Below are 14,538 nucleotides of genomic sequence, written 5' to 3'. Positions count from 1 at the left end.
TGCGGGATGCACGTCGCCAATATGCGTAGTTTGCGGATTGCAAAATACATACGGTCGTGTGGATGAGGTTTAACGCTTCTATTAGAAGTTTATCTACAGCATTAGGCCTCATGCACATGACAGTATTTTTTTGCGGTCCGCAAAAATGGGTTCCGTTGTTCCGTGATCCGTGTCCGTTTTTGTTTCCGTGTGCCTTCCTTTATTTTTGGAGGATCACCAAACATGAAGGAAAGTAAAAAAAAAAAATCTAAGTTTAGTTTGCCATGCAAATGATAGGAAAAAAACGGACGCGGATGACAATCTTGTGTGCATCCGTGTTTTTTCACGGACCCATTGACTTGAATGGGTCCGCGAACCGTTGTCCGTGAAAAAAATAGGACAGGTCATAATTTTTTCATGGACTGGAAACACGGATCACGGACGCGGATGACAAACGGTGCATTAGCCGAGTTTTCCACGGACCCAACAACGGTCGTGTGCATGAGGCCTAAAGGCCAGCATTCAGGATATCTATATTGATATAAAAAAGCAAAAATAACGCTCAGGCCGATTTCACAGTCGCCCACGTTCACGTTTCCGTTTTTCACTGACGTGTGCTGTCCGCATTTTCCACAGACGGCACATGTTCCCATTGATTTTAAGGTATTTGTTCACACATCAGTATTTTTCTTACTGACCTTGGGTCGGTGAAAAAAAATTACGGAGGAGACGTGATGCGGACCAAACGTGCCCATTGAAGTGTATGGAGTCTGTGAAAATCGCAGACACAACGTGGATGGCGTCCGCGTTTGGTCCATTTTTTTTACTGACCACTGAGAGGAGATTCTTTTAAAATAAAATTTCAGCCGAGCAGTGTCAGTAGAAGAAGAACCATGACACAGGGAGGGCAAAAAACGGACACACGGATCCTTTACGGATATCTTCACGGATTAAACACGGACTGATTTTTTTTTTACAGACATCAAACGGACACAGAAATGTAAACGAGGCCTCAGGGTTCAGTCAGTGATTGTGAGCCAAAACCAGAAGTGGAGCCTCCACAGAGATAAGGTATAAGGCCTCATGCACACAGCCGTTGTGCGGCCGTTCCGTGCAATTGCAGTCCTTAATGCACGGGCAACATCCGTGCAGCGGGCCGGACCCATTTAACTTGTATGGGTCCGTGGTCTGTCCGCACCGCAAAAAAAAACCAACATGTCATATTTATTTGCGGTGCGGAACAACGGAAAGAAACACAGCGGAAGCAGTCTGTAGTGCTTCCGGTGTTCCGTTCCGTGACTCCGTTCCCCATCTCCGGAATTGCGGACCCATTCAAGTGAATGGGTCGGCATCCGTGATTGGTGGTGCACACGTCCGTTTTTCATTGTCACCAGAATGCACCCTAACCCCTGCCCTTTTGCACAGATATTGCTTCACCCACTCTAGCACTGGAAGGGGAAGGAGGGCAAAAAGGATCCCTTTAAGACACTTTCCAGGAAGCAAAAACCATCTAAAGAGACAGTTCCCATTTGCAGGCAGGACAGCCGCCGGACGTCATGGTCAGAGAACAGCAGGAGAGACAAGTGGTAGAGATGAGCGGAGTCCTCTCCTGCATAACGGAAACGGGACGGATCCGTTTTGTAGCCCATAGACTTCTATTATGACGGACTGAATAACGGAATGCCTCTGAAGGCATAGCATTGCGTTATGGTCCGTGGTAACAGAATCCATAACTCCATTACGTAATTCTGCTTTTACCACCAAACGAAGTGTGAACTAATTTCATAAGCGGAAATTCGCTCATCCTCTAATAAGCGGGATCAGTTCTGTGCCAATGACCCTTTGTGCCCTGGTGTAGGAGTGTTCTCGGAACTATAATAGCACATTGTTATAATAACCACAGGACAGAACCCGATAAGCCAGCACGGAACGGCCGCCAAATGTTCATTACACAACCGAGAAGTCTGGAGAACGCGATCCAGATCAGAACGTAAAGCCCTTCCCAGCGCAGCACACAATGAGATCCCAGCCTTAGCCTTCCAGCGCAGCTTCGTGTGCGCGGATCACATCTGCCAAACGCGCTCTTTAGTATTCCTCTTTATTACGCCAAGTATGCAAAGTCTTGCTGAGAAGCTGGGCCCTAAAGCCAGCGGGGCTCATTAACTATAGGCGACCAGGGCCAGATGGAGGTCAGAGAAGGCCCCTCGGCCCCCCTCTCACCTCTTGGACACAGACTCCACTCGACATACAGGATAGGCAGATGCCAATAGGGAGGATGGGCGCTGGAGGCTCCTGGGCACGTGCCCCATCTACATACATTGTGTCTTCCAGCCCCCACTTTGCGCAGCGGTGGGACCCGCACCTATCAGGCAATGAGGGAATAACCTAGCGATTGCCTCAGAGGAAAATATCCCTTTAAGGCCTCTTGCACACGACCATTGTTTGGGTCCGCATCCGAGCCGCAGATTTTGTGGCTCATGTGCGGACCCATTCACTTCAATGGGGCCGCAAAAGATGCTGACAGCACTCCGTGTGCTGTCCGCATCCGTTGCTCCGTTCCGTGGCCCCGCAAAAAAAATAGCATGTCCTATTCTTGTCCGTTTTGCGGACAAGAATAGGCATTTCTAGAAACTGCGGAACGGCCCACGGGCGGCTTCCGTTTTTTGCGGATCAGCGGTGTGCGGACCGCAAAAAACGCAACGGTCGTGTGCATGAGGCCTAAAGGGGTTGTCCGGTTTCAGGAAAAAAACCTGACAACCCTCGGTATCAGCCTGCAGTACAGAACGGATAAGCACTTGCATGTCAGATCCTGCACCTCTGCTGCTGTTCTCTCAGCCGGGCGAAATTTACCTGGCTGCAGCGGTGATGTCACGCCGACAACCTGTGACCGCTGCAGCCAATCACTGGCTTCCTCATATGATATTGAAGTGACATCACTGCTGCAGCCGGGTAAATAGAGGCCTGCCGGGTAAGTACTTATCAGGTTCTTTTATCCAGTCCAGTCTTCTCCTGAACCCCGATGACCCCTTTAGGCCTCTTCTCTTTCACACGAGCGAGTTTTCCGTCCGGATGCGATGTGTGCAGTGAAGCATAGAATCCGCACTGAATCCGGACCTATTCATTTTAAAGGGTCTGTGCCCATGAGTGTTCAGTCAGTTTTCACGCATCACCTCTACGTTTAGGAAAAATCGCAGCCTGTTCTATATTCAGCGTTTTCTGCGTTTTTAATGCAGCTCAAGCGGCATAGAAGTGAATGGGGCTTGTGTGAAAAACGGAAGACATCCGGATGGAATGCGTTTTTTCACTGATGGTTGTTAGGAGATGTAGATTGTTAATCTTCATTGAAAAACGCATCAAAACTGATTGCAGCCACGCGGAAAGAAATGAAACTCTGAATGCAATCGCAGACAAAACTGATTAAACGTGCCTGCAAAACCATCCGTTTTTTCCTGAATAGATCCTAACACGTTCCGTATCGCTAGTGTGAAAGAGGCCTTAAGGGGCATCTATCAGCAGATTTGTACCCAGGGGTGCACCACCAATAAAGCCAGGTGAGGCGATTGCCTCAGGCGGCAAAACCTAGAGACAAGTGGGGGCAGTGGCAGGACTCTGGGAATCTCTCTCTATATTCAACTGTTTTACAGTATGCCTGGAGGGGTTCAATTTTCGCCTCAGGCAGCAGAAAGGGTAGGTGCACCCCTGTTTGTACCTATGACACTGGCTGACCTGTTACATGTACGCTTGGCAGCTGAAGACATCTGTGTTGGTCCCATGTTCCTATGTGCCCGCATTGCTGAGAGAAATCATGTTTTAATATATGCAAATGAGCCTCTAGGAGCAACGGGGGCGTTACCATTACACCTAGAGGCTCTGCTCTCTCTGCAACTGCCGCACCCTCTGCACTTTGATTGACAGGACCCGATGTGATGTCGTTTACACTGCCTGTTTTTGAGATGGGAGGTTGGATGAACACCTATCAGACATTTAGGCCCCTTTCACACGAGCGAGTTTTCCACGCGGCTGCAAGGCGTGACGTGAACGCACAGCACCCGCACTGAATCCTGACCCATTCATTTCAAAGGGGTCTGTGTACATGAGCATTTTTTTTTCACGCATCAGTTCTGCGTTGCGTGAAAATCGCATCATGTTCTATAGGCCTCCTGCACACGAGCGGGCCGCAATGCACAAACACCGACCGTGGGGCAGCCGCAGCAGATCGCAGTGGATTGCGGATCGATTCACTTTAATGGGTCCACGATCCAGCCGTTCCGCAAAAAGATAGGACACATTCTATCTTTTTTGCGGAACGGAAGTACGGGACGAAACCCCACGGAAGCACTCCGTAGTTCTTCCGTAGGGTTCCGTGCTTCCGTTCCGCATCTCTGGGTCCGCATCCGTGATGCGGAATGCACACGGAACGGTGCCTGTGTATTGTGGATCCGCAATACGCCAACGGGACACCTACGGTCGTGTGCAGGAGGCCATATTCTGCGTTTTGTCAAGCAGCCCTGGCCCCATAGATGTGAATGGGGCTTCAGTGAAAAAACGGAAGCAAGTGCGGGTGCAATGAGTTTTTCACTGATGGTTGCTAGGAGATGTTGTTTGTAAACCTTCATTTTTTATCACGCGCGTAAAAAAACGCATCAAAGCACATTGCACCTGCACGGAAAAAACTGAACGCAGCTGCAGACAAAACTGACTGAACTTGCTTGCAAAATGGTCCGAGTTTCACTGAACGCCTCCGGGCCTAATCCGTCAGGTTCGTGTGAAAGAGGCCTTATGGCTTATCCTATGGATGGATGGAAATAAATGCCCACATGGTAATGCCCCCTTAAAGCGGACCCCATCTCCGCACTCCACTTCATAGACCCTCAGGTGCTGAGCAGACCGAGACGTAAGCTTTTTGACTACAGACACGAGTCCAGGGTTGACAACCTTCCCGTTACGCATTCTGGCGCTAAAACTCCCTGGGGACTTCAAAGGCGTTATCGGGCTACCGAAATGACGATATACAATTTCTTAACAGGCTTTACTGCCTCTACTTGACGCTGTGAGGAATCTGGCAATGGTGGGTTGTTATGAGCCGCACAGCCCCCAAACCCTTCCCCTGGCACACAGCTATGTGCTGGTTCTGCGCACCATTTAGTTAACCCGTCCCTGAGAGCCCCGGCGCAGAGACATCGGTCTTGGTTTCTCGGCACGGATGTGGATAAGGCTTCGCTCGGGTAAAATCACAGTGAACTCAACTTTATGCCAGATCCCAACTTCTTACCATCGATCAAATTAAAACTTGTGCTTCCATTAAAATGATGGGACGACAGAGACGTAGGACGTGATATATTACCGCCGACACCGAGCGAATCACTCGCTAAACGCAGCCGTAATCATTCTCCGTATAGCAATTTCACATCAGGAGTATTGGGCACGCTTTATGGCTCTGGCGGATGGCAGGAGGCATATATCACCGAAATGTTACACGTACTGCCGAGATATAGGGGGGGGTCATCAACTGGGGGGGGGGGGGGGGACTACAAGTCCCAGCAATGCTGCAAATTAATGCTGTCATTCAGAATATCACGGAATGTAGATGGCTGCCTGTCTTAAAGTTGCAGGACAGGAATTTAAAAAACACCGAAGGGAGTATCACTTAAAGGGGATAACTATCAGATCAGGAAGGGGGGGGGGGGCACGCATCAAGAGAACAGCCCCCTGTACCCTTTGGAACCCCTGGAAATGGATGGAGCGACCAGTCAGGCATGTGCACTGCCACTTTATTCATTTCTATAGGAGTTCTGCAGATAGCAGAGTACAGAGCACTGCTAGAAATTAATGGAGGGCCTGCCCAATCATCTGGTCTGTTCATTTTGGGGGGTTCCATGGGGTATAGGGTCCTCATTCTCTTGATCAATGGGGATCCCAAAGGCCCCTTTCAGACAAGCGAGTTCTACGCATCGGACTCACGTAAGTATACGGCAGCTCCCGCCCTGACCTCCCGGCACTGACAGGGTCGCATAGCATTATATTGATTTATGATGCTATGTAACCCTTACAGTTCTGGAATGTATTGCATAACACTGACATAATGCCAGAACTGTAAGGGTTACATAGCACCATAAATCAATATAATGCTATGTGACCCTGTCAGTGCCGGGAGGTCAGGACGGGAGCTGCCGCATACTCACGCTGCAAGTCCAATGCGTGGAACTCGCTCGTCAGAAAGGGGACATAGGTAGGACCCCCAGCGATCTAATAGTTATCCCCTTTTCTGTGGATAGAGGATAGCTTCATACAACCAGAATACCCCTTTAATGTGTATAGTCACACAGCAGGGGTTTTCCACAGTCCGTAGGCTCTATTTTTGTGGATCCCTCATGCAAATCATAGTCTATGGATCAGGGAAAACCTATGGATGCCATCTGTGTTTAGTCCATAGTTTTCACAGACCATCAGGTCTATAGGAGATGCTCTGGAAACGAATATTCAACTGAGCAGAGTCCGTGGAATACAGATGACACATGGAGGGCAAAAAACGGACACACGGACCCTTCATGGATGAACCACTGACCATCTTGTCACAGATGTCATCAAGGACACAGACGTTTCAAAGAGTCCTTATGTGGGCCGTGATACTGCCTTTTAACTCCTTCAGCACGTTCCATGAGTAGAAGTAGATTGGCTGGTGTTGAACGAACTTGTGTTTTAAGTTCGGCGTCTAAAGTTCGGGTTATCGAAGAATCGCGTTATGAATTCCGCTACCACAGACCATAACGGAATTTAGAATCCATAACGTGATTCTTTGATAGCCAGAACTTTAGACGCCGAACTTAAAACACAGGTTCGCTCAACACTAAGCTTGGCTATCTTTCACCTGGGGCAAAAGTTCCATTCGCTTCTCCAGCAGAGTGGCTCCATATCATTGGCCTCAGGCATCATGCACATGGAAATCCCCCTCTTTGCAGTCAGCAGATCTGCAAAATACAGCCCCCGTCCATGTGCATGCCACAATTTCGTTATAGGAAGGCCTCGCGTATAATTCCACGTCCATTCCCTATTATTTTTTTTTTAAATCACACGCGGTCCCCTTAATTTCTATGGGTCTAAAAACATGGACAGCACACGGTCACGGATGTCATCCATTGCTGTCCACATTTGTGTGGCCGCTCCGCAAATTATGGAACATGTCCTATTCCTGTCCTCTTCACGAACATGGACACGGGCAGTATCTGGATCTGCGGTTTGCAAAAAGGAATATGGTCTTGTGCATGAAGCCAAATGCCCATTCTTGTCCGCAAAACAGGGCATGTTAAACAATTTGCAGATGACATCCACGTGCTGTCCGAAATTTTTGCGCACCCATAGAAATGAATTAATCTGCATGCGATCCACAAAAATACAGTCATGTGCACAATGCCCAATTATAACTGACAAAACTCCACTAAATTCAGCCAAGGGGGCGTTATGAATCACAGGGGCTCTGGGAGTCGCAGCCCATGACCACCAATGTTACCTTCTGACGTGACATGTATTGTATCTATTTGTACAAATAAGGGACAGGAGTAATGCCAGTTGATACATTGTATCTATTTGTATAAACAAGGGACAGTAAACAAATAAACACCGTCCTTATCAATAAACAGAACTTATGATGAGGACTACGTGGCATCAATCATGATCCCAAAGTACACAACATCTGCCAAGAAGTTCTGCAGCAGCTGCATCCTGGTCCTTCTTACCTAATTTTAGCAGGTTTTGCCTTCACTTTGCTTTTCTTCTTCTTCACCCTGGACTCTCTCTTTGGCTTGTGCTCCTCTATGGCTCTGAAGTGTCCAGGAGTTGGGGTGGGCTGCACCTTGTTCTGTCCAGAAGGGGCTGGAAGTTTGGTTCTCCTGGTTCCTTTAACAGGGGGCTCATCTGCATTCCCCAGCAAGAGATACAAGATCAGAAGCCCCCCGAGGCAAAGCAAGCTGGCCAGGAGCTTGCAATGGGTCCTCATGGTGAGGGGGGGCAGTCACTCGGGGTCTTCCTTGCAGATCATACTTGGAGGGGCTCACCCCTTGGGGATCAGCATTGCAGGCAGCATTGTGAGAAGCTTCCACAGGGAGCTGCGGGGCTGCAGGCACCACGTATCCGATTGTCAGGGCAGGGGGAGGGGGGCAGAGGAGACACAGAGGTGGGAGGGATCCTACCGTAATGTGTGGAGCTCAAGCTCCCATTCTACACACTGCAGGGTGTTCCTGCTCTCACCTGCAGAGGGCGCGCGTCCGCTCTGATACTGCAGGATACATTGTATCAGTACTGGTCTGTATGCATTCCACTGGAAATACTCCTAGTAATAGAATACTGGAGGATACATTGTATCAGTACTGGTCTGTATGCATTCCACTGGAAATACTCCTAGTAATAGGATACTGGAAGATACATTGTATCAGTACTGGTCTGTATGCATTCCACTGGAAATACTCCTAGTAATAGAATACTGGAGGATACATTGTATCAGTACTGGTCTGTATGCATTCCACTGGAAATACTCCTAGTAATAGGATACTGGAAGATACATTGTATCAGTACGAGGGGACATCCTCTGCGTCTGGAGGAAAGAAGGTTTGTACACAAACATAGAAGAGGATTCTTTACGGTAAGAGCAGTGAGACTATGGAGCTCTCTGCCTGAGGAGGTGGTGATGGTGAGTACAATAAAGGAATTCAAGAGGGGCCTGGATGTATTTCTGGAGCGTAATAATATTACAGGCTATAGCTACTAGAGAGGGGTCGTTGATCCAGGGAGTTATTCTGATTGCCTGATTGGAGTCGGGAAGGAATTTTTATTCCCCTAAAGTGAGGAAAATTGGCTTCTACCTCACAGGGGTTTTTTGCCTTCCTCTGGATCAACTTGCAGGATGACAGGCCGAACTGGATGGACAAATGTCTTTTTTCGGCCTTATGTACTATGTTACTATGTTACTATGTAGTACTGTTCTGTATGTATTCCTCTGCAAATACTTCTAGTAAATGGATACTGGAGGATACATTGTATCAGTACTGTTCTGTATGTATTCCACAGCAAATACTTCTAGTAATAGCATACTGGAAGATACATTGTATCAGTAATGTTCTGTATGTATTCCACTGGAAATACTCCTAGTAATAGGATACTGGAAGATACATTGTATCAGTACTGTTCTGTATACATTCCACTGGAAATATTCCTAGTAATAGGATACTGGAAGATACATTGTATCAGTACTGTTCTGTATGTATTCCTCTGCAAATACTCCTAGTAATAGAATACTGGAAAATACATTGTATCAGTACTGTTCTGTATGTATTCCACTGCAAATACTTCTAGTAATAGGATACTGGAAGATACATTGTATCAGTACTGTTCTGTATGCATTCCACTGGAAATACTCCTAGTAATAGGATACTAGAAGATACATTGTATCAGTACTGTTCTGTATACATTCCACTGGAAATACTCCTAGTAATGGGATACTGGAAGATACATTGTATCAGTACTGTTCTGTATACATTCCACTGGAAATACTCCTAGTAATAGGATACTGGAAGATACATTGTATCAGTACTGTTCTGTATGCATTCCACTGGAAATACTCCTAGTAATAAGAGTAATTACCATAAATCACCAGTAAGGCTTCATTCACATGTCTGTGTCCATGATGACATCTGTGACAAGACGGTCAGTGGGATCCGTGTTTGGCCAGTGTGTCCATTTTTTGCCCTCCATGTGTCATCCATATTCTACGGACACTGCTAGGTTGAAAATTAGTTTCCATCTCCTACCAATGGTCCATGAAAACCATGGACCAAACATGGATGGCATCTGTGTCGTGCCCGTGGTTTTCACAAACCCATAGACGATAATGTACATGAGTGATCCGTAATCATGGAAAAAATAGGACATGCTTCCATGGAGTCATAACTGACCCACAGTCCATGGAAAATCACTGATGGGTCAACGTCAATAGGGGTGATCTATCAGAGACTGCCATTTTACACCGGCTGCTGGAGGATGCACCTCATTTATTAGGATGCTTGCGCCTCTTTTTAAGCAAGGCGCGTCCTCTGGCAGTCTGAGTCCTTGCCTTGAGTAGATTTTAGACATCATTTACACCTGGCATAAATGTTGTTGAATTCACAGGGGCCGATGTCCTAGCCCCTCCAGTCCCCAGGACAGTATAAGAACACCCATATGATGAAATATCATTGCATGGGCAGTTAAAAAGTCTTGCCACTTTTTTATACGTCAAAAACTGACGTGGCGTTAGTAAATGACCCCCCAATGGATTGGTGGGCTGTGTGAAAGGGGCCTAAATATGTCATCAGTTATTAATTAGCTCTCGTTTAAGTTTGTCTGGAAAAGCTGCCTGGCAACCAGAACAGTCAATGTAAAGTCTTATTCAGATGACCGTGTCCACATTGCGGACGCAAAAACGTGGACCATTTTGCACCTGTATCTTGCATCTGGATGTTTCTTCACCGTGGTTCATCCATTCATTGTATCCACAAAAACGACAAGTTTTATTCTTTTTTTGATAACATTTTGATCAGCCCTCTATGCAATGAATCACAGAGACATTGACCAAACATGATAACATCTGTGTCCTGCCTGCTGTTTTCACAGACGCATTGGATGGAAGTGTTTGGTCAGCAACACTTGCCAAATTGCACAACTCCGCGTTCCCACGCTCTGCAGAAAAGCACGGATGCATGAATAAAATCACGGATCCATGTGCTGTCCGTAGAAAACATGCAACATGGACATGTATCACTGACACGTGAATGAGGCCTAAGGCCCCTTTCACACGAGAGAGTTTTCTGCGCAGGTGCAATGCGTGACGTGAACGTGCTGCACCCGCACTGAATCCTGACCCATTAATTTCAATGGGTCTGTGTACATGAGCGTTGTTTTTCACGCAGCCCTGGCCCCATAGAAGTGAATGGGGCTGCGTGAAAAACGCATTGCATCCGCAAGCAAGTGCGGGTGCGATGCGTTTTTCACTGATGGTTGTTAAGAGATGTTGTTTGTAAACCTTCAGTTTTTTATCAAAAACTGCATCAAAACGCATTGCACCTGCACGGAAAAAACTGAACAACTGAACGCAATCGCACTGGACTTGCTTGCAAAGTGTTGCTAGTTTTCCTGAACGCATCCGGACCTAATCCTTAACGCTCGTGTGAAAGAGGCCTAAGGCCCCTTTCACACGGGCGGGATTTCCGCGCGGGTGCAAATGCGTAAGGTGAACGCATTGCACCCGCACAGAATCCGGACCCATCCATTTCTATGGGGCTGTTCACATGAGCGGTGATTTTCACGCATCACTTGTGCGTTGCATGAAAATTGCAGCATGTTCTATATTCAGCGTTTTTCACGAAGCCCTGGCCCCATAGAAGTGAATGGGTCTGCGTGAAAATCGCAAGCAAGTGCAGATGCGGTGCGATTTTCACACGCACGGTTGCTAGGAGACGATCGGGATGGAGACCCGATCATTATTATTTTCCCTTATAACATGGTTTCTCTTCTGTCTTCATCTTTGCTGTGCAGGAGATAAAGGACCTTTGATGACGTCACTACGCACATCACATGGTCCGTCACATGATCAATCACCATGGCAAAAGATCATGTGATGGACCATGTGATGAGCGCAGTAACGTCATCAAAGGTCCTATTCCTCAAAGAAGAAGACAGAAGAGAAGCCGGGCTTCGCGATCAAGTGGATTAAGGTGAGTTAAAAATTTTTTTATTTTTTTTTAACCCCTCCAGCGCTATTGTACTATGTATTCTGTATTCAGAATGCTATTATTCTCCCTTATAACCATGTTATAAGGGGAAATAATACAATCTACACAACACCGAACCCAAACCTGAACTTCTGTGAAGAAGTCCGGGTTCGGGTCTGGGTACCACATTCAGTTTTTTATCACTTGCGTGCAAAACACATTGCACCCTCAAGATAAAAACTGAACAACGAAACGCAATCGCAGTCAAAACTGACTGCAATTGGGTACCTTCTCGCATGGGTTTGCCGCAACGCACCCGCAACGCCTCCGGACACGCTCGTCTGCAAGGGGCCTAAGGCTTCTTTCACACGATCGATACGGATTTTGTCATGATCTGTTCAAGAAAAAACTGATGGTTTTGCAGGCAATTTCAGTCAGTTTTGCTTGCGATTGTGTTCAGTGTTTCAGTTTTTTCTGTGTGGGTGCAATCAGTTTTTGATGCAGTTTTCACGCGAATGAAAAAAACTGAAGAATAACAGTCTACGTCTCCTAGCAACCATCAGCGATAAATGCATTGCATCCGGATACAATGTGTTTTTCACTGAAGCTCCATTCACTTCTATGGAGCCGGGGCTGCGTGAAAGACGGAACAGGCTGCGGCTTTTCCTGAATGCAGAAATGATCAGGATTCAGTCCGGATGCTATACGTTTGCTTCACGCATCGCACCCTGAAGACTCGCTCGTGTGAATGAGCCCTAAAGGTGCCACAGATGCTCTGTTCATTAGGTGAAAAGATCTGTGGTGCGGACACCTCAATCATCGTTCCCGGGCAGCAGATCGTCCTGTCTAAAGGGTATATTAGATGGGCAGATTTTCTGCTCGATAATCACTGACGAGCGTTCCTAGTCCGATACCGCCTCTGACTGCCTGATGAATGACGCTCGTTCATTGGGTATTACATTTCTTTCAGCGCGCTGATGCTGAATGATCTGCATTTGCCAGCGGCAGATAGTGCTGTGTAATCCCGATCTGCCGCCGGCACACCGCTGCATGGGGACGAGCGGCGGCAGGAGCACTGCCAGACTTATGGGGGGCCGTCAGATCCCCACCGATCAGAATGTGATAGTATCTCCTAGTGAATGGAGGTTGCTCGTTGTGTCAGAAGAAACTATCGGGCTCTACATAGAAAACTAAAGGAAGATCTGCACCCCCCGCTGTCCCCAGAGTTTCAGTGTCCTGGTGCCTGGGTTGTCAATGCCCCCAGGGCACAGGGGGGGTGACCTTTGAACTAAAACCTGCTGCACTTCCCCCTCTGTGCACAGATTGTCCAGCACATACCCCATAGAAAGGGCGAGGAAGTGACCGGGCGCAGTATTGCTGCATTACACGTAGCAGGTGCTGAGGTCTTTGAAGAAGCCATAGGAGCAGCACAGCAGAATACACGACTAAATGTCCCTCGGATACAGAATATTAGGGAATGTGCACCCTCGTGGGATAGCTGCTATGCCATTGCTCCAGCACGCTTAGGGCTGTATGCGGAACCATTCACTTCAATGGGTCAGCAAAAAAAAAAAAACGGAAATGACTCTGTGTGGATTCCGTGTCTATATGTCCACCTGACCATTATGAACAAGGATAGGACTGGCAAAATGCGGAATGCACAAGGCCAGTATCCATGTTTTGTGGATCCGCAAAACACCAACAGTTGTGTGCATGAGCCCTAAGACCGCGCGGCCGGGTTTCTACATTCAGTACCGGAAGCCAAAATCAGGAGTGCATCATAAAATGAGAGCAAAGTATAAAGGACAGACACGACTTCCACTCTTTTATTTATTTATTTTTATTCACTCCTGGTTTTGACTTTCAAAACTCAATCAGAAATCCCGACCACGTGGCCGCACACTTAGGGTCCATTCACACGTCTGCAAATGGGTCCGCATCCGTTTCGCATTATCGGAAACGGGTGCAGACCCATTCATTTTCGATGGGGCAGGAATGGATGTGGAGAGCACACTGTGAGCTCTCCGCATCCGCATTTCCGGAGCGCGGCCCCGAACTTAGAACATGTCCTATTCTTGTCCACAGTTGCGGACAAAAATAGGCATATCTATAGGGGTGCCGGCCGGGTGTATTGCGGATCCGCAATACGCTACTGACGTGTGAATGGACCCTTACTGTGGCACGCTTCCCCCCACGCTCTTGGTTCTGCTACATGGTAGTATCCTTTACACCGTGGCAGTTGGAGGACTCTCATTTCTCCAGTACTCCCTGAGGGCCACTTTTGGCATCTCACGCTGTCTCCTGGTCACGTAGCCACTCACCCCAACTCCTTGTCCCCCGCCAGGGACTGGTCAGTGTGGCCCAATCTGCTTGAGCCATCCTCCACTGCACACCCTCTGTCGGACGATGCGCTCATCACTTGGCGCTACTGTTAGACTCTTTAAGTAGCACAAAAGCGCATATACACCCCTTCTTCCCTACCACAGGCGCAATATGCGTGCACGGGCCTTGTGCACACCGTATCAAGTGAATGGGTCCACAATCCGGAAGGTTGGTGTAATAGGGAACCCCACTGAAGCACTATGGAGGGCCTCCGCACCGCAAAAAATAAAAACGTTATCTATTTTTTTGTGCGGTGTGGATGAATCACGGATCCATTCAAGTTGAATGGGTCTGGATCCGTTGCACAGCCGTATGGATGGTGCCCGTGCATTAGGGACTGCAAATTGCGGCCCCCAATGCACGGAGCGGCCAAACAACGGCCGTGTGAATGAGCCCTAAATGTGATCATGGCTGCCTGGCCCTCATTCAAAGTGGGGAG

General features: G+C 47.8%; 1 protein-coding gene across 1 annotated transcript in view; it reads right to left on the bottom strand.

Annotated features, from left to right (window-relative positions):
- Positions 1-8,122, bottom strand: part of GXYLT2 (glucoside xylosyltransferase 2) — a 41,208-nt gene extending 33,086 nt beyond the window's left edge. Inside the window, exon 1 of the mRNA XM_044300899.1 lies at positions 7,713-8,122. Coding sequence (XP_044156834.1) covers positions 7,713-7,972 — 260 coding nt within the window. The 5' untranslated portion in view covers positions 7,973-8,122. The remainder of the gene's footprint in view (positions 1-7,712) is intronic.
- Positions 8,123-14,538: the final 6,416 nt, after the last annotated feature.

This window comes from Bufo gargarizans, chromosome 7, assembly GCF_014858855.1.
Source record: "Bufo gargarizans isolate SCDJY-AF-19 chromosome 7, ASM1485885v1, whole genome shotgun sequence".
NCBI lineage: Eukaryota > Metazoa > Chordata > Amphibia > Anura > Bufonidae > Bufo > Bufo gargarizans.
Note: the sequence above shows the minus strand (reverse complement) of the source record. Positions and strands in the feature narration are given on the sequence as shown.